This window comes from Nomascus leucogenys, chromosome 2 (assembly GCF_006542625.1).
Source record: "Nomascus leucogenys isolate Asia chromosome 2, Asia_NLE_v1, whole genome shotgun sequence".
Classification (NCBI taxonomy): domain Eukaryota; kingdom Metazoa; phylum Chordata; class Mammalia; order Primates; family Hylobatidae; genus Nomascus; species Nomascus leucogenys.
In genome coordinates this window covers 50,743,152-50,764,630 of record NC_044382.1, presented here as the reverse complement: position 1 = coordinate 50,764,630, position 21,479 = coordinate 50,743,152, and the positions used below count along the sequence as shown (strand labels likewise).

General features: G+C 41.4%; 1 protein-coding gene across 1 annotated transcript in view; it reads left to right on the top strand.

Moving 5' to 3' along the window:
• Positions 1-6,448: 6,448 nt before the first annotated feature.
• Positions 6,449-21,479, top strand: part of LOC100602615 (cytochrome b5 type B) — a 40,456-nt gene continuing 25,425 nt past the window's right edge. Inside the window, exon 1 of the mRNA XM_003262945.4 lies at positions 6,449-6,806. Within this exon, the coding sequence (XP_003262993.1) occupies positions 6,633-6,806 (174 nt within the window). The 5' untranslated portion in view covers positions 6,449-6,632. The remainder of the gene's footprint in view (positions 6,807-21,479) is intronic.

Below are 21,479 nucleotides of genomic sequence, written 5' to 3'. Positions count from 1 at the left end.
TAAATTACAGAATTCACACTGATTGTCATCCAGCCTGGGGAGAGAATTTTCTAACTTGTAAAAACAGCAATAGTAAAATGTTCATGTTAAACTTGTTTTATATGGTAAGTGCCATCTTCCTTGTAAATTTCCTTAAGAACTGGGTTTCATTTTTCAGCATCTAGAAATAATAACCCCCAAAATAGCTAGCATTTACTGGGGACTCTCTGTGATAGGCAGTGTGCTAAGAATTTTGTTTAATTCTCATGTCGCCACAACACTTTAGTGTAGCTACCCAGTAAATATTTGTCAAAGAGCTTGAAAAACCTATCAAAGACCTTCAAGAAGAGAAAATTACAGACCAATATTCTTCGTGAATATAAATGCAAAGATCCTTTTAAAATATTAGCAAATTGAATTTAATAAACAAGATTAGCATCATAACCAAAGTGGGATTTATCTCAGGAATGCAAAGATTGTTAAGTTTTTTTTTTTTTTTTTTGAGATGAAGTCTTGCCCTGTCGCCCAGTCTGGAGCACAGTGGTGTGATCTCGGCTCGCTGCAACCTCCGCCTCTCGGGTTCAAGTGATTCTCCTGCCTCAGCCTCCCAAGTAGCTGGGACTACAGGTGCATGCCACCACGCCTGGCTAATTTTTTGTATTTTTAGTAGAGACGGGGTTTCACCATGTTAGCCAGGATGGTCTCGATCTCCTGACCTCATGATCTGCCCGCCTCGGCCTCCCAAAGTGCCAGGATTACAGGTGTGAACCACCACGCCTGGCCAGATGGTTAAGTTTTTGAAAACCATTCAGTGTAATTCACCATATTAACAGAATAAAGGAGGAAAATAATATGGTCATTCTGATAGATGTATAAAACATATTCAACAGGCCAGGCACAGTGGCTTATGCCTGTAATCCTAGCACTTTGGGAGGCTGAGGTGGGTGTATCACATGGGCTTAGGAGTTTGAGACCAGCCTGGGTGACATGGCAAAACCCTGTCTCTACAAAAAATACAAAAATTAGCCGAGTGTGATGGTGTGAGCCTGTGGTCTCAGCTACTCAGGAGGTTGAGGTGGAAGGATTGCTTGCGAGCCCGGGAGGTTGAGACTGCAGTGAGCCGTGATCGTGCCACTGCACTTCAGCCTGGACCACAGAGCAAAACCCTGTCTCAACAACAACAACAACAACCAAAAAAAAAAAAAGAAAAGAAAAAATATTCAACAGGATTCAACACCCTTTCTTAATAAAAACAAAATAAAAATAAAACAAACTCAGGAAACTAGATCCTCAAGATCCTCAAGCTGATAAAAGGCATCTACTGAAAAATTATACTAAATTGTGAAAGACTGAATGCTTTCCTCCTAAGATTAGGAACAAGGCGGGGATGCTTACTTCACCATTTCTATTCAACACTGGACTGAAAGTCCTAGCCAGTGCAATAAGGCAAGGAAAAAAGAGGCATACAGATTAGGAAGAAAGGTGGAAGCAAAGCTGTCTCTATTAGCAGATGACATAAATATTACATAGATAATTCTAAGAAATCCATAAAATAATTAAAGGAACTATAAGTGAATTTGGCAAGGTATAAGATAGTAAGTCAATGTACAAAATCAATTATATTTATCTAGACTGGCAGCAAACAATTGGAAAATGAAATAATTTCATTTATAGGGGCATTAAAAAACAAAATATTTAGAAATAAATTTAATAAAAGATGCTAAAGATGTCTACATTGAAAACTACAAACTAAACTGAAGTAAATGGTTTATGAAATGTAAGGTTTTTAAGGTGTCTTTTTTCTGTAAATTCATCTATAAGTGCTTTTGTAAAATTAAGAAGCTGATTTTTTTTTTTTTTTTTTTAGAAACAGGCTCTCACTCTGCCACCCAGGCTGCAGTGCAGTGGCACAATTATAGCTCACTGTAGCCTCCAACTCCTGGGTTCAAGCAATCCTCCTGCCTCAACCTCCCAGGCAGCTGGGACTGCAGGTGCCCACCACCGTGCCCAGCTAATTTTTACATTTTTTTAAAGAGATGAGATCTTGCAGGCCAGGCACAGTGGCTCACGCTTGTAATCTCAGCATTTTGGGAGGCCGAGGTAGGCGGATCGCCTGAGGTCAGGAGTTCAAGACCAGCCTGGCCAACATGGTGAAACCCTGTCACTACTAAAAATACAAAGAAATTAGCTGGGCATGGTGGTGGGCACCTGTAATCCCAGCTACTCAGGAGGCTGAGTCAGAATTGCTTGAACCCGGGAGGCGGGGGTTGTACTGAGCCGAGATCATGCCACTGCACTCCAGTCTGGGTGACAGAGCGAGACTCTGTCTCAAAAAAAAAGAGATGAGGTCTTGCTATGTTGTCCAGGTTGGTCTTGAACTCCTGAGCTCAAGCAATCCTTGAGGACTGTAATCCCTCCAAAGTGCTGGGATTACAGGCATGAGCCACAGTGCCCAGCACAAAATAATAACCTTTTTTGGGTAATAATTTTAGATTTACAGAACTTGAACTCCTGAGCTCAAGCAATCCTTGAGGATTGTAATCCCTCCAAAGTGCTGGGATTACAGGCATGAGCCACAGTGCCCAGCAAAAAATAATAACCTTTTTTTGTAATAATTTTAGATTTACAGAAAAGTTGCAAAAATAATACAACGATTTTCTCTATACTCACTCAATTTTCCATAATGATAACATTTTACATTACTATAATATGTTTGTCAAAAGTAAGAAATCAACACTGGTACCTTACTGTTTTATTTGGATTTCGCTAGTTCTTCCCTAGTGCCCTTTTTCTGTTCTAGGATCCAGTCCAGGATACTACGCTGCATTTAATTGTCATGTCTCCTTAGTTTACTTGAGTCTGTGACAATTTCTCAATCTTTCCTTTTTTTTTTTTTTTTATGAGCTTGTCAGTTTTGAGGAGTACTGGTCAGGCATTATGTAGAATGTCCCTCAGTTTGGGTTTACCTGATGTTTTTCCCATGCTTGGACTATGGTTATGGGTTTTGTGGAAGAATGCCACAGTGCATGCCCTTTTCATCACATCACACCAGGGGGTACATGCTTTCAACATGATTTATTATGGAGATGTTTTAATTTGATCACTTGGTCAACAAGCTGATTTTAAATTGTATGTAGGGCCGGGCATGGTGGCTCATGCCTGTAATCCCAGCACTTTGGGAGGCCGAGGTGGGCGGATCACCTGAGGTCAGGAGTTTGAGACCAGCCTGGCCAACATGGTGAAACCCCCTCTCTACTAAAAATATGAAAATTAGCCGAGTGTGGTGGTGGGGCCCTGTAATCCCAGCTACTCTGGAGGCTGAGACAGGAGAATCTCTTGAACCTGGGAGGTGTAGGTTGCAGTGAGCTGAGATTGCGCCATTGCACTCCATCCAGTCTGGGTGACGAGAGTGAAAAAAAGAAAAAAGTATATGGAAATACAAAAGATCTAAAAGATCTAGAATAGCAAAAATAATTTTCAAAAGTTAAGAGCAAAGCTATAAGACTTATATTACCTGATTTAATGCCTTACAGTAATCAAGACTGTGGAATTGGCACAAGGAAAAACAAATAAGTCATCGGAACAGAGTAGAAAGTTCAGAAACAGAACCATACTTATATGATCAATCAATTTTCGACAAAGACAGGAAAGCAATTCAAGGGGGAATTGCGTTTTCATCAAATGGTGCCGGAACAAGCGGGTATCCACATGGAAAAAAAGAGGCTAAGAAACCTGCCCAAGGTCACCAAGTTTGTGAGTGGCAGGGACAGGTATTCCAAGCCAGACTTTCTGGCTAACATGTGCTATAAATTGTAAATATAAATTTATAACCAAAATATTTAGGTCACAATAATTTTTCAGTGTAAAGTTCAATTTGAGGCTATACTATTTAAAAATGTCAATGTCATGAAAGCAAAAGCAAAGTTAAGGAAATGTTCCAGATTAAAGGGGACTCAAGAGACTTAGATAAGTGCAATACATGATCCTGAACTGGATCCTGGGTCATACAGGCACACTAAAATTCCATGAAGGACATGAATACAATAATGGAAAATAATATGGAGAGTATGTTAGATAATAGTTTTGTGTGAATGTTAAATTCTCTGAATTTGAAAATCATACTGCAGTTATGTAACAATACGTTCTTATTTTTAGAAGATACATGTAGAATTATTTGGCTGTAAAGGGTGGTGATATCTGAAATAGTTCAGCATTATTAACAACAACGATCAAAATAATATGGAAAAAATCAAATACTGAAAAATATTAACAATTGGTAAACCTAAGCTAAAAGTATACGGTCATTCATTGTATTATTTTTGTAACTTGCTTATTTGAAATTCTAAAAAAATTTTCAAATAAAATGTTACATGTATATATCACTTAAGTACTAGAATTTGTAATTTTTTTATTTTTTATTTTTATTTATTTATTTATTTTTTTGAAACAGGGTTTCGCTCTGTCATCCAGGCTGGAGCACAGTGGTGTGATCATACCTCACTGCAGCCTCGACTTCCCAGGCTCAAGCCATCCTCGGATCTCAGCCTCTCAAATATCTGGGATTACAGTTGTGTGCCACCATGCCTAGATAATTTTTGTATTTTTTGAAGAGACAAGAGCCTCACTATGTTGCCCAGCCTGGTCTTGAACTCCTGGGCTCAAGTGATCTGTCCACCTCAGCCTCCCAAAGTGCTGGAATTACGGGGCTTGAGCCGCCGCATTCAGCCTGTACATGTTTTTATTTCTTTCAGAGGTTTTGTTTCTTATGTTATCTCTCTACTCCCAATGCCTATCATAAGACTTGTAACAGTAAATAGTAAATGTCTGGAATAAGTGTAAATATTTGAATGTAGAGTTTGTGGAGGATCCTAAGAATCTTGTGAGATTGCTCTCATAGTGTCAGTCTAACTAGGGAGGTAAAATACGTAAAGTTAAAATTTATAGACTTAGCAGGTTTCCCAAAATAGTAATATGCTTTCTTAGGTACTACAAAGGGATGGAACCAACTGGAGCTCAAAACGGTAGGAGAAGAAGTTTGAAAACAGAAGAAACTGAAGAGGAACTTGAAAAGCCAGTAGGCTTTGAAAGGAAGAGGAGTCCTCGGGACAGCAATTGAGGGTAGAATGTGGAGTATCCCATGTTTCTACCACCACTCAGAATCCGATTTTCAAATGAATTCTTTGATGATCAGGATCAGTTTGCACTATTTTAGTCTCTACGTGATCTAAAATTAACTCGGTGGACCTGGGATGACCACGGATGTGGTTTTAAACCAGGAGGTTTCGGAGTCGGGGCTGGTGCAACAGGCTTATAAAGGGAGTGGTGGAAAATATTATATGTTAGTGAAAGAGGTTGCGAATGGATTGTGGAGAGCCCTGAATGGTAAACTGCGAGACTGACAGGATGAAAATGACATTATAGGAAGAGCAATCTGTCAGTTACAATGGCAGTTAAAAAGTGGCGCACAACACTGCACCTTAACCAAACTTGGAATTCCAAAGTGCCGGGACCTCTAGCGGAGAGCAGTTGAGTTCAATTCTATTTTAGATCACGTAGAGACTAAAATAATGCCGATTGATCCTGATCATCACAGAATTCGTTTGAAAATCGGATTCTGAATGGTGGTAGAAACGTGGGATACTCCACATTCTACCCCGAATTGCTGTCCCAAGGGACAGCAATTGCCTTTCTAATCGGCTACCATGTTTAGCGATTACTATGCGCCAAGCGCTTTACAGGCACTGTCATTAAAATAGGCAAACCGGGCCGGGCGCGGTGGCTCACGCCTGTAATCCCAGCACTTTGGGAGGCCTAGGCAGGCGGATCACCTGAGGTGAGGAGTTCGAGACCAGCCTGGCCAACATGGTGAAACCCCGTCTCTACTAAAAATACAAAAATTAGCCGGGCGTGGTGGCGCATGCCTGTAATTCCAGCTACTCGGGAGGCTGAGGCAGGAGAATCGCTTGAACCTGGGAGGCGGAGGTTGCAGTGAGCTGAGATCGCGCCACTGCACTCCAGCCTACGCGACAGAGCGAGACCTTGTCTCAAAAAAAAAAAAAAAAGGCAAACCCCCCTGTAAAAGAGCGTTTATCAAGCCCATTTTACTGATGGGGAAACTGAGGAGAGACGGGATTGGCCAGATCACTACCTGGAGGCAGCAAAGATGTAAAATCAGGGTTGGGATACAGGCTGCGCCGGTAGTGTAGGGGATACGAGCTTCCTGAGACTCAGGAGAAAGCCACAGCGATGGGAAGGGAAGCGGAACAGTGGAGACCCTAAAGGCCCACAGGCTGAACGAAGTGGAACCTCTCCTGAGGTGACACCTGTCAGCACGCCTCTTTTGGGCGCCAGTCCAAAAATCGCGGTATCTGATTGGCGAGGTTGGAGGGGCTGAACGACCCTAATTGGTTAGTTGGACCTCGAACCAGACTTTCACCTGGAGGATCGGGAGAGGAGTGGGCGGGATTTCGAACTGAGCCACTCGCTTCATTGGTGAAAAGAAAACGAACCAGGAACTATTCGGAAGTTTGATTGGCTGTTGCTAGGAACCGTTTCAAGGCCTTATGGGCCCTGGTTACGGAAGCCGAGGAAGGCTGAGCGCGGGCTCTCAAGGAAAGTAGTCGCGGAATCTCAGTTAGCGGTGTAGAGGCGGTATGTCCGGTTCAATGGCGACTGCGGAAGCTAGCGGCAGCGATGGGAAAGGGCAGGAAGTCGAGACCTCAGTCACCTATTACCGGTTGGAGGAGGTGGCCAAGCGCAACTCCTTGAAGGAACTGTGGCTTGTGATCCATGGGCGAGTCTACGATGTCACCCGCTTCCTTAACGAGGTGGGGCCTGGGAGGCGGGAGGCCTCTGAAGCTGCTGGGGCGAGGGGTGAAAAGGCTGTATGGAGGGTATGTGGGAAGGAAGGAGGGCTTGGCCGGGGGCGATAAGGCGTACGAAAGGGATCACGACCCTCAGAGGGAAACTGGGGTGGGATTGGAGGAGGGCTTTAGTTTGCATGCATTTCCAGTCAGCTCCGAGTTCTGGTGCCTTATGTAATATCATGTATTACTTATGTGTCGAGCACTTGCTGTGTGCTCAGCTAAACTCTAAGCCATCATTATCTTTATTTTACAGAAAGCGAAAACAGCCTCACGGGTTGAGGAGTCTCAGGGCCATAGAGTTAACGGCCTAGATCCGTTGAACCTAGGTCTGAAGTGCACCCACATCTGTGCTTTTCCAGTGTGCCTTCTGAAGTAATACCGTTTTTGGTTTTCGTCTTCTAGAGTAGAAGCTGAGATTTCTCTCCACACGCTCCCCCATTTTGATTATGCCTCCACTGTTTTTTTTTTTCCCCTAATCTTGAGTTGACCTTGAGGCCAGAAAGTCATAAATCAACCCTTTTTTTTTTGTCTTTGACTCATGTTTTGTCATTTTTCTTAAATATTCAAGACTGTTTTATTTAATCTTCAAGCCTGTTGCATTAGATCTCATTTTAAAAATTATCTTTGAGACCATGGTGCAACTAATTTTTTTTTAATTAAGGAAACAGTATAGACTTTTAAAAATTTAAACTAACTTTATTGAGGTGTAATATACATACGTAAACTGTGCCTATCTAAAATGTACATTTTGATGAGTTTTGAAAAATGTATCCATCCATGTTAAGACATAAACCATTTCCATCACTCTAAAAAGCTTCCTTTCCCTTTGCAGTGATTCTCTCCCAACCCCAGGCAACTAGTGATATGCAGCCACTAAAGATTGATTTGAAGCTTTGATTTTGTGTGTGTGTGTGTGTGTGTGTGATCATTTTATTTTGAGCAATAGATTAATGACTTGTGAAAGTTCACTTCTATTTCTCTGCAGCAAATATACTGGTGAAATATTTTTTCGATTAATTTGGGGCCTAAAAGAGAAATCTCTGCATCCTGACTTTTAATTCTAAAAACTTTTAAAATTTAAAAGTTTCCCCCAAAGAACATTATTTTTAGTAAATCTTAGTAGTGAACAATAATTTAACAAACTCAGAATTTACTAACTTCTTGCATTTGTATGGTGTATGGCATTTTATGCTTTTAAAAGTGCTTTCCGGCCGGGCGCGGTGGCTCACGCTTGTAATCTCAGCACTTAGAGAGGCCGAGACGGGCGGATCACGAGGTCAGGAGATCGAGACCATCCTGGCTAACACAGTGAAACCCCATCTCTACTAAAAATACGAAAAATTAGCCAGGCATGATGGCGGGCGCCTGTAGTCCCAGCTACTCGGGAGGCTGAGGCAGGAGAATGGCGTGAACCCGGGAGGCGGCGCTTGCAGTGAGCCGAGATCGTGCCATTGCACTCCAGCCTGGGGGACCGAGCGAGCCTCCATCTCAAAAAAAAAAAAAAGAAGTGCTTTGCCGGCCAGGTGCGGTGGCTCACGCCTGTAATCCCAGCACTTTGGGAGGCTGAGGCTGGCGGATCATGAGATCAGGAGTTCCAGACCAGCCTGACCAACATGGTGAAACCCCGACTCGACTAAAAATACAAAAATTAGCTGGGCGTGGTGGCAGGCGCCTGTAATCCCAGCTACTCAGGAGGCTGAGGCAGGAGAATCACTTGAACCTGGGAGGTGGAGGTTGCAGTGAGCTAAGATTGCACCATTGCACTCCAGCCTGGACGACAGAGCGAGACTCCAAAAAAAAAAAAAGGGCTTTCAAAACAGCTAGTGGAGGGTGACTTGGATAGTAGTGATTTTTATTTTAACAGAGGTAAGTAACAGGTTCAGAGAGATCCTGGTCATACAATCAATTAGTAGCAGATTTGACAGATCCCTTGATTTCTCTTGTCTGCATAGCATTACTTCAAAATTCTAGCCTTAGCTATGACTTCTGGTATTTGCTTCATAATAAGTTTCATGCTAAAGCATGGTTCATAATGGGGAGAAAATCAAGTTTTTTGGCCAGGCGCAGTGACTCATGCCTGCAATCCCAGCACTTTTGGAGGCACAGGCAGGCAGATCACCTGAGTTCAGGAGTTCGAAACCAGTCTGGCCAACACGGCGAAACCTCGTCTCTACTAAAAATACAAAAATAAGCCAGGCGTGGTGGCACCTGTGATCTCAGCTACTTGGGAGGCTAAGGTAGGAGAATCGCTTAAACCTGGGAGGCGGAGGCTGCAGTGAGTTGAGATGGCGCTGCTGCACTCCAGCCTGGGTGACAGAGCGAGACTCCGTCTCAAAACAAAGAAAAAAAAAGTCATGTTTTTCATTTGTGGTTTTATTTCCCTCCATTTTTTTTTCTTGATTGATTCAGAATAGATGGTGAGCTTGGAGGGAATACAGCCCTTACAGAGAGCATTAATTCAGTCTCAAGTAATAGTTGCTAACCTGTTTCTTTCTTTTTTTTTCCTCTGTGAAGATTCCAGAAGTAACTAACCTGTTTCAACCACATGCTGATATAGCCAGAGACATCACTAATGTGCCAAGGTTTCTCTTGGAGCTTGAGCCACAGCTCTTTACTTGCAGTTTTTTTTGTTTTGTTTTGTTTTTTGAGACAAGGTCTTACTTTCACCCAGTAAGCTGGAGTGCGGCTCACTGGAGTCTCAGTCTCCTGGGGTCAAGTGATCCTTCCATTTCAACCTCCCGAATAGCTGGGAAAAGGTGTGCACCACCATGCCTGGCTAATTTTAAAAATTTTTTGTAGAATTGGGGTCCCACTGGCTGGGTGTGGTGGCTCATGCCTGTAATTCCAGCACTTTGAGAGGCCGAGGCGGGCAGATCACGAGGTAAGGAGATCGAGACCAGCCTGACCAAAATGGTGAAACCTTGTCTCTACTAAAAATACAAAAAAATTAGCTGGGCATGGTGGCGCACATCCATAATCCCAGCTACTCAGGAGGCTGAGGCAGGAGAATCGCTTGAACCTGGGAGGCAGAGGTTGCAGTGAGCCGAGATTGCGCCATTGCACTCCAGCCTGGGCGACAGAACCAGACTCCATCTCAAAAAAAAAAGAATTGGGGTCCCACTATGTCCCCTTGGGCCCAGTATGGTCTGGAACTCCTGGGCTCAAGGGATCCTCCTGCCTGGGCCTCCCAAAGTGCTGAGATTACACGTATGAGCCACTGTGCTCAGCCTAATTAGCTATTCTTATTTATTCTGTTTTCTTGTTCATTCCAAGCCTATTCATTCATTTACTTATTCAAATATTTGTTAAGCCTTTACTATGTTCCAGACACTGTTCTAGGTGCTAGAGACTTAGTAGTGAATAAACAGCTATGCCCTCATGGAGATTACATGGCATAAGAGGCAGACAATAAGCAGAGTAAATAACTAAAATATATACTACATTAGGTAGTGGTAAGTGCTAAGAAGAAAAATAATACAGGGGGCTGGACACGGTGGCTCACGCCTGTAATCCCAGCACTTTGGGAGGCTGAGGCGGGTGGATCATGAGGTCAGGATTGAGACCATCCTGGCCAACATGGTGAAATCCCATCTCTACTGAAAATACAAAAATTAGCTGGGCGTGATGGCATGTGCCTGTAGTCTCATATACTTGGGAGGCTGAGGCAGGAGAATCACTTGAACCCAGAAGGTGGAGGTTGCAGCGAGCCAAGATTGTGGCACTGCACTCCAGCCTGGTGATAGAGTGAGACTCCATCACAAAAGACAAAAAAAAAGAAAAATAATACAGGGAAGAGGACTGTGGAATATGTATGTGGTGTGAGGAGGAGGGTTTGAAATTTTAGCGATGGTGGCGAGATAACTTTATGAATTTGACTAAGTAAAGGCCAGGAGCAAAGTAAAGGAGCTAGCCATGAGGATATCTGTAGGAAGACCATTCCTGGCAGAGGAAACAAGTTCAAATGCCTTGAGATGGGAGGATGTCTGGTATGTTTGAGGAACAGTCAGGGAGGCCACAGTGGTTGAATAGTTAAAGACTGAAGGAAGAGTGTGTCTGGAGTTGGTTCCTTCCGGTGGGTTCTTGGTCTCGCTGACTTCAAGAGTGAAGCCATGGACCTTCGCGGTGAGTGTTACAGCTCTTAAAGGTGGCACAGACCCAAAGAGTGAGCAGCAGCAAGATTTATTGTGAAGAGTGACAGAACAAAATTTCCACAGTGTGGAAAGGGACTGGACCAGGTTGCTGCTGCTGGCTGGGGTGGCCAGCTTTTATTCCCTTATTTGTCCCTGCCCACATCCTGCTGATCGGTCCATTTTACAGAACGCTGATTGGTCCATTTTTACAGAGTGCTGATTGGTGCATTTACAATCCTTTAGCTAGACACAGAGTGCTGATTGGTGTGTTTTTACAGCGTACTGATTGGTGCATTTACAATCCTCTAGCTAGACACGAAAGTTTGCCAAGTCCCCACTCCACCCAGGAAGTCCAGCTGGCTTTGCCTTCTCAAGAGGACAAGGGCAGAATTGAGGAGCCCAGTTAGGAGGCTGTCTTGGTAATTAGGCAAGAGATAGTGGGTTGTAGCAGAACAAGTGTCAGATTTTGGATGTGTTGTGATGGAAGAGCCAATAGGATTTAATGATGTCCCAGATTTGGGGAATGAAAGAAAAAGGAGTCAAGGATAACACCAAAGTTTTTGGCTTATGAGTCTTCAAGAATTGGGTTGCTATTAGATGAGAGAGGGAAGATTTACACTGGTGTTCATCCTTCTCTTTCCAATCTGATGTCACTTCGGGGCCCCTCCTTTAGCAAGAGGTTCCTAATCTAAGTGTCCTGTGTCTGTAGCTTACCATTTTTTTGATTAATGCCTGGTTAGAGTGTGATACTGGAGTTTGAATGTGGTAGTTTAGAATTGGTAATATAATTGAATTGTCTTTCCCTAGCAGATTAATTTTGCATTGTTTGAATCAGTGCATTCATGAGTTGTTGAAATCATGAATGAAAGTAGTACATGTCATTATCTTTCCACTATTTAGTAGTTTAGAAAAATCACATAAAAATGATTGTAATATCTTATGACATTGAATAGAAAATATCAAAGTGCATCTCTCTTATCAAGGGTAAAATTTTGTGAAACTTTGTTCAGTTATATATAATGTCTTTTTTTTTTTTTCTTTTTTTGGAGACAGTCTGGCTCTGTTGTCCAGGCTTGAGTGCAGTGGTGCCATCTTGGCTCACTGCAGCCTCTGCCTCCTGGGCTCAAGCAATCCTCCGCCTCATCCTCCCAGGTAGCTGGGACTACAGGTATGTACTACCACACCCAGCTAATTTTTTTGGTATTTTTTTGTAGAGATGGGGTTTTATCATGTTGCCCAGGCTGGCCTCAAACTCAGGGCTCAAGTGATCCTCCCGCCTTGGCCTCCCAAAATGTTGGGATTACAGGCATGAGCCACTGTGCCTGGCCTATAATATCTCATGTATATGGTGTTTACTGGATTGCAGTGTAAAATTATTTTCTTACTGGGTATTACAAGTGAAAATTTGGAAGCCATTGACTTGTGTATAAATAGCCATTTGTCAAAAGAGTAACTTGAAATAACATTGTGATATTTTAAAACTTTTTTTTTTTTTTGAGACAGAGTTTCGCTCTTGTGGCCCAGGCTGCAGTGCAGTGGCATGGTCTCGGCTCACTACAACCTCCACCTCCCAGGTTCAAGTGATTCTCCTGCTTCAGCCTCCTGAGTAGCTGGGATTACAGGTGCATGCCACCATGCCCGGCTAATTTTTCTATTTTTAGTAGAGACGGGGTTTCGCCATGTTGGCCAGGCTGGGCTTGAACTCTCGACCTCCGGTGATTCAGTCTCCTCGGCCTCCCAAAGTGCTGGGATTACAGGCGTGAGCCACCATGCCCAGCCCTATTTTAAAGCTTTATATGTGTATTTAATCATTTATTTATTTTGAGATGAAGTCTTGTTTTGTCGCCCAGGCTGGAGTGCAGTAGCGTTACCTTGGCTCACTGCAACCTCTGCCTCCTGGGTTCAAGCGATTTTCCTGCCTCAGCCTCTGGAGTAGCTGGCACTACAGGTCCCTCCCACCACAGCTGGCTAGTTTTTATGAGATGGGGTTTCACCATGGTAGGTAGGCTGGTCTCAAACTCCTGACCTCAAGTGATCTGCCCACCTCGGCCTCCCAAGGTGCTGGGATTACAGGTGTGAGCCATGGCACCGGCCTATATGTGTTTTTAGAAACTGTCACCATAAATGAGTATATTACTTTAGGACCCATCTCGTAAATGGTATAACATTTTATTAACCCAACAAATATTTGTTAAGTTCTGTATAGTAGTAGGCCCTGGTGGTGTATAAAAATAAACATGGAACCCCAGCCTGGGTGACAGAGTGAGATTCTGTCTTAAAAACAAAACAAAGCTGGGTGCAGTGGCTCACACCTGTAATCCCAGCACTTTGGGAAGCCAAGGTGGACAGATCACTTGAGCTCAGGAGTTTGAGACCAGCCTAGGCAACATGGTGAAACCCCATCTCTACAAAAAATATGAAAATTAGACGAGCATGATGGCATGAGCCTATAGTCCCAGCTACTCAGGAGGCTGGGGTGAGAGAATGGCTTGAGGCCAGGACATCGAGGCTGCAGTGAGCCAAGACAGCACTACTGCACTCCAGCCTGGGTGACGGCGAGACCCTGTCTCAAAACAAACAAAACAAAAAAATCACATGGTACTGCCTTCTTGAAGCTACCATTCTAGAGGAGTCAAAACCAAAACAGACAGATGAAATAATTTTAAATTATGGCACTTTTATGAAGAAAACAAATGAGAAAGAAAAATCAGGAAAGATTTAATTTAATAAGAGTGATCTGGGAAAGCCTCTGTGAGAAGATAACTTTTAATTGAGCTGATGGTCATGAACCTGATTTGGAAAGAATACAGAAAAGAGCATTCCAGCAGCATTTGAAGTCAAGCAAGAGTTTGGCACATTAGTGGGACTGAAAGAAGCTGTGTCTATAGTGAATGAAGGACAAGAATGGCCAGAGAGCTAGGGAGGAGCCAGGACATGCAAAGTCTGGTAGGTAGTTTGGATTTGATCTAAAAGGTAATAGAAAACCACTGACGTGTTTTAAGATGAGGGATGACATTGAAGCAATTTACAGACAGTCCCTGACTTACTATGGCTTGACTTAAAATTTTTTGACTTTACCGTGGTGTGAAAGTGATATGTGAGTACTCATACAAGCATTCTGTTTTTCACTTTCAGTGTGGTATTCAATAAATTACATGAAATATTCAACGCTTTATTGTAAGACGGGCTTCATGTTAAATGATTTTGCCCAACTGTAGGCTAATGTTTAAGTGTTCTGAACACATTTAAGTTAGGGTAGGCTAAACTCTTTCAATCCCAGTAATTTGTTTGAATACTACATCTTCCGTGCATATACTTATATGTGCAAACATGTGTATACTTATATATACAAATATGTACAAATATATACAGAAATAGAGTCATAGTATTCTATTAGTTGATTTGCCCTCATAGTCGTCATAGTATTTATTGAGTGCTTATTATTCTAAGTGCTTTACATGTAATTTCTCTTTTAAGCCTCCCAACAACTTGTTTTAGAGATGAGAAAACAGGAGCAGAGGAGTAACTTTCACAGAGTCATAAAGTTAGGTGGCACAAGTGAGATTTGAACTCAAGCACTGTGACCCTATAGCCTGTACTCTTTTTTTTTTTTTTTTTTTTTTTTTTTGAGACAGAGTCTCGTTCTATCACCCAGGCTGGAGTGCAATGGCACGATCTCGGCTCACTGCAACCTCCACCACCTCCCGGGTTCAAGCGATTCTCCCTGCCTCAGCCTCCTGAGTAGCTGGGATTACAGGCACCTGTCACCACATCTGGCTAATTTTTGTATTTTTAATAGAGACGAGTTTTGCCATGTTGGCCAGGCTGGTCTCGAACTCCTGACCTCAGGCGATCCCCCTGCCTCAGCCTCCCAAAGTGCTGGGATTGCAGGCCTGAGCCACCATGCCCGGCCTGTGGCCTGTACTCTTAACCGTACCCTAGGATCTGCCTCAATGTTTTTCATGGCTGCAGAGTATGGAATTAGGTCTGTTTTATAGCTTCGTTCACATTTTAAATATAATTTGGAAGGATTGGGAATGTGATATAGGGAAGTTAGAACAGATACCCCTTTCCTGGAACCTAGGTAATTTTTTCATTTCTTAAGTAGGTCAAACAGGTATATAGTGAAAAGCCACCTTCCCCTCTGCCCGGTTTCGCTGCCTCCTAAAGTTAACTACCATTGTTTGTGTATCCCTCTAGTTTCTTTTTGCCTGTACAAGCCAAAGTGAATGTAGTTTCTCTTTTTTTACACAAAAGATAACATACTGTGCACACTGATCTGCGTCTTGCCTTTTTTCACTTAACTGTATATCTCAGGGATCTTTCCATAGCAATAACTGGCATCCCTCCTCCTCCTTCACCACAGCTGCATAGGATTTATTATATGGATCATTATTTAAGCAGTATCCTGTTGATAAACATTTGGGTTTATCAATATTTTGCTGTCACATTTTTTTCTCTAAATCAACTTAATTGAAATCAAATGTAGGGACAATAAAATGTACAGATTTTGAATGTAGAGTTCAGTGAGTTTTGACAAATGTCTCATCTGTATAATCACCATCACAATCAATATACGGTCATGAGTCACTTCACAATGAGGGTACATTCTGAGAACTGCATCATTAGTTGATTTTACCCCTTCACGAACATCATAGAGTATATTTACACAAACCTAGGTAGTATAGCCTACTACACACCTTAGCTGTACGGTATAGTCTCTTGTTCCTAAGCTATAAACCTGTACAAACCTGTAGGCAGTTGTGACAGTAACAAGTATTTGTGCATCTAAACATAGAAAAGGTGCAATAAAAATATGGTATTATAATCTTATGGGACCACCATCATATATATGGTCCATTGTTGACCATATTATGTGGCACATAACTGTATAGAACATTTCTACCAGTGTTGTCCCCATACGCACTGATTTTATTTCTAACGCCATAGTATGTACTCTTCTGTCTAGCTTCTTTTGCTCAGTATATCTGTGAGATTCATCTATTTTTTCTGTGTTATCAGTGATTTGTAACTTATGATTTCATTGTGTGAACATACCAAAATTTGTTTATCCATTCACTTGTTGATTGACATTTGGGTTGTCTCCAGTTCGGGGCTGTTATGAATAAAACTGCTAGAAACTGTCATGTACAAATCTTTGTGTGGACATATGATTTTATTCCTCCTGGGCAAATACCTAGTAGTAAAATTGCTAGGAGTGAGATTACTAGGTTATATGTCTGTTTAACTTTTTAGGCAACTGCCAGAGCATTTCCCAAAGTGTTTGTATCATTTTATACTCCCACCACAATGTAGGTTTTCCAGTTTCTTCACATCTTCCTTGATACATTGTATTTGTCAGTTATTTTACTTTTAACTATTCTAATGCGTGTGTGGTTGGCCAGGTGCTGTGGCTCACGCCTGTAATCCCAGCCCTTTGGGAGGCTGAGGTGGGCAGATCACGAGGTCAGCAGATCGAGACCAGCCTGGCCAACATAGTGAAACCCCGTCTCTTCTAAAAATACAAAGTTAGCCACGTGTGTTGGTGCATGTCTGTAGTCCCAGCTACTTGGGAGGCTGAGGCAAGAGAATTGCTTGAACCTGGGAGGTGGAGGTTACAGTGAGCTGAGATTGCACCACTGCACTCCAGCCTGGGCTACAGAGCAAGACTCCATCTCAAAAAAAAAAAAAAAAAAGCCATTGTAATGGGTGTGTAATGGTATATAATTGTGGTTTTAACTTGCATTTTCCTGATGACTAATGAAGTTGTATCTTTCCATGGGCTTATTGTCCATTTATATATGCCTTTTTATGAAGTATCTGTTTGGTCTTGCCCTTTTTAAAATTGGGTTGTTTGCTATTTTTGACTTGAAAGCATTTTCTCTAGTGGCTGGGTATTAGCTTTGGGGTCCAAGTGTCTGGTTGAGCTTTCTACTTTACCACATAATAGTTGTGGAACCTTGTGGAAATAAGCTCTGTAAAGGCCCTTTTCCCTCTGTAAAATGGAGATAATAGCACATACTTCACAGGGTAGTTGTGGTTGTGACAAGTAATTTAAATAATGCATATATAGACTTATTATGGCATGTTACCTGGCTTAAAGAGCTCAATAAGTGTTAGTGATTATTTTTGTTTTTAATACAAAATTGCATTGAATACAAAATTGCATTGTTTCCTGCAGCATCTTTTGAGTACCAAGTGGCAAGTGCTTTGAAGGATTGAAAGGTAAATTAGATGACTTGGATTTGCAGGGAAGATCTGTGCCCAAGTAATTGTTGTGTGAGGTATAGAGTGGCCTTGCCTTAAGACTGCTGAGAATGCAGGCTCGATTTGGTACAATCCTAGGGTATTTTTGAAAGCTTTGGCGTTTGACTAATAATTCCTACTGTACTTCTCCAAGGCTGGTCAAAAGAAAGTTGATTGTTGCCTGGCCAGTGGAATTAACATTATAATTAAATTAAATTAATTAATTTATTTGGTTTTGAGATGGAGTCTCACTGTGTCTCCCAGGCTGGAGTGCAGTGGCGCGGTCTCAGCTCATTACAACCTCTGCCTCCCGGGTTCAAGCAATTCTTCTGCCTCAGCCTCCCGAGTAGCTGGGATTACAGGTACCCGCCACCACGCCTGGCTAATTTTCTGTGTTTTTAATAGAGACAGGGTTTCACCATGTTGGTCAGGCTGGTCTGAAACTCCTGACGTCGGGTGATCCTCCTGGCTCAGCCTCCCAAATGCTGGGATTACAGAAGCGAGCCACTGTGCCTGGCCTAACATTATAATTTTATAGAAAGAATGCTCTCTGCCAAGAGTGGTTCCAAGTGGTTAGTTCTAGGGAAGGTGAGAAATAAGATGCAGAATTTAACCTCTATCACTGCCCAGGTGAGGTGACCTGATCAAGGAATCTACTTTCATTTATTTATTCATTTTGCCCGGGGGCATGGCATGCACTCACATGTGTGTTCGCGCTTGTGAGCGCTGTGTGTGCTCACTCCCAGCTCCCATTATGTTCCAGGCACCATGCTGTGTTCTAAAACAGCCATGAATGGGACAGGCGTGGTCTGTGTTCCCAATGGAGTTTATCTAGTCTGATGGAAAAGAAAGATATTAAATAAATAATTGCAATTGTGATACATAAATATCATGAAGGTACATATGGTGTTGTGAGAATCAGTGCAGTGGGACCCCATCTGGGGGATAAGGATGTCAAGTTATGTTTGGACTGCAGACCTGAACTTCAGACCCTGCCAAGGTTACACCATTCCTGGCAGCCAGCTGGTTTGCCTCTCTTAGGTGACAGCCTTTTCTTATCAGGCTCATTCTAACCCAAATGCAAATACCTATAGACCTGCATCGTTTCCTCCTGTTCACCCCCCAGGTCTGTTATCTTTCTCTGCCCTGCAGACTGTTTTTTAGGAAGTAGTTTTTGTCCTCTCCAAAATTTTAACCTCCATGTTTTATTTTGACGAGGTAACGTGTTTGGCCAGAGGACCCCCTTTCATCACCAGGCCTAATTTTGCACTTCCTCAATCTTAATGTTTCTAGATTTCATTTTCCAAGTCAGGTGATCTCTAGTATATCTCCATTGTTATATTTTTATTACATCACTATGGAATTTCCACCTACAGATAATTTGTGTAATTTTTTTCCAACAAGATATTTATTCTATAACTGCCATTCTTCACATTCTCCTCTTTTCTGCCCATCAGTCCCCTATTTCCATAGAATTAGTAATCTGGAAGTATTATTTTCCATAAGGAATTTGTCCTCTTCTTTGTTGAAACATAGATTTTCTGTCTGCTCTCCAAAAATACTTAGTAAAGTAAATGAACTTAAGGAAAAGTCAATAGATGTCCCCTACTCCTATCACATATTCTTTGGACAGTTGAACTGGATAAAATTTTTCACAAGAGGACATTACGAAATTTCCTTTGTAGCCGTAAAGTATTTCACTTGATTATTATTGCTTGACTTAGATAGAAATGAATAGATCACAATCATTGTTTCATCTTTTTTGGCAGTTTATAATTTCAGTTGCAGTGTAGTTTATTTGAAACATTTCATTTGTAATATTGTGTAACTGCGTACATAATATTAATATTAAGTAGACAAAGAGTCCATTAGTGTTAAAGTAAAAAGGCTATTCAGGTTGGAAGAATGTTTTTTTGCAAATTCGCAAGAGGTTTAAATACAAAGCAAATCCTAGAAAAAAATGGGAAATATCTACTGTCTTACTAGGTTTACTTAATAAAAAGTAGGGAGGAATTTTTGAGTATCTAGTAGATTTGAATAGTATAGACAACTAATCTAGACTACTGAGCATAACCTGCCCCCATACACTTCTGTCTTGTTTTGTTAGGATTCAGACAAAAGCACATTTTTAGTTTATATTAATTATAGATATATAAACCTAACTTTACTCTTTCTTTTATTGTGGTGAAATATAGATAACAAAATTTGCCATTTTAACCATTTTTAGTTGTATAATTCAGTGGCGTTAATTATGTTTACACTGTTATGCAGTCATCACCACCATCTATTTCCAAAACTTTTTCGTTACCACTCCAAACAGAAACTCTAGCCATTAAGCCATAACTCTGTATTCCTCTCCCCAAACTCAAACTAACCTCTCATCTACTTTCTGTCTCCATTGAATTTGCCTGTTCTAGGTACCCCATATAAATGGAATCATATAATATTTGTCATTTTGTATTTGGCTTCTTTCACTTAGCATAATGTGTTTTGTTTTATTTTTATTTACCATTTTATTAATTGTTAAGCATACGGTTCAATGGCATTAAGTACATTCACATTGCTGTGCAATCATCACTACCATCTATCTCCAGAATTTTTCATTACTCCAAACTGAAACTCTGTACTTGTTAAATAACTCCCTATTTCCCCCTCTTCCCAGCCTCTGGTAATCACAGTTCTATTTTTTGTTTTTATCAATTTGACTACTCTAGAATATAAATGGAATCAACAATATTTGTCCAGTTGTATCTGGCTTATTTTACTTAGCATAATGTCTTCAAGGTTCATTCATGTTGTAGTATGTATCAGAATTTCATTCATTTTTAAGGCTGAATAATATTTTATGTATATACCACATTTTTTGTATCTATTCATCTGTTTATAGGCATGGATTGTCTACCATTTGGCTGTTGTGAACAATGCTGCAGTGAACATTGGTGTACAAGTATCTGTGTGAATCTGTTTTTAATTCATTTGGACATATCTAAGAGTGGAATTGTTGGGTCATATGGAAATTCTGTGTTTGACTTTTTGAGGAACCTCCAAGCTGTTTCCCACAGCAGCTGCACTATTTTATATTCCCACCAGCAATGTACAAAGATCCCATTTTTCGATTTTTTTTTTAAATTGTAGCCATCTAGCAGATGTAAAGTGGTGTCTCGTTATGGTTTGATTTTCATTTCTTTTTTTTTGGTGTGGGGAGTCCCTTTCTGACAGAATTCATTTCCTTAATGACTACTGATATTGCACATCTTTTCATCTTCTTATTGGTCATTTATTTATTTTCTTTGGAGAAATGTCTACTGGAGTTCTTTGCCTTTTTTTAAATTTGGATGTGAGAAGGAGAGAGAGCGAGAGAGCTCTTTGCCCACTTTTAAATTGGAGTGTCTTTGTTGTTAGGTTACAGTTCTTTATATATTCTGGATATTCTTGATCAGATACATGATTTGCAAATATTTTCTCACATTCTGTAGATTGTCTTTTTACTCTTAATGTCCTTTGATGCTCAAAAGTTTTTATTCTGATGGAGTCCAAATCTGTTTTTTGTTGTTGTTGGTATCATATCTAAGAATCCATTGCCAATCTCAAGGTCATGAACATTTACCCTTATGTTTTCTCTAAGAGTTTTATGATTTTACCTTTTATATTTAGGTTGTTGATATTTTATATTAGGTTGTTGAGTTAATTTTTGTAATATGGTGTGGGGTAGGGGTTCAACCTTTCCTTTGCATGTGGAAATCCAGTTTCCCAGCATCATTTGTTGAAAAGACTGTTCTGTCCTCCACTGAATGGACTTGGCATCCTTGTGAAAAATCAAATGGGAGCTCGATCTTGGCTCACTGCAACCTCCGCCTCCTGGGTTCAAGTGATTCTCCTGCCTCAGCCTCCCGAATAGCTGGGACCACAGGTGCCCGCCACTAGGCCCAGCTAATTTTGGTATTTTTAGTAGAGATGGTGTTTCACTATGTTGGCCAGGATGGTCTGGAACTCCTGACCTCATGATCTACCCGCCTTGGCCTCCCAAAGTGCTGGGATTACAGTTGTAAGCCACCACGCCCGGACTGTTTCTATTTTTAATTGTATTTTACTTAAAAATTTATATTATGGTAAAAACAGCATGAAATCTACCATCTTTTTTTTTTGAGACAGTCTCACTCTGTCACCCAGGCTGGAGTGCAGTGGTGTGAACTCTGCTCACTGTAACCTCTGCCTCCTAGGTTCAAGTGATTTTCCTGCTTCAGCCTCCTGAGTAGCT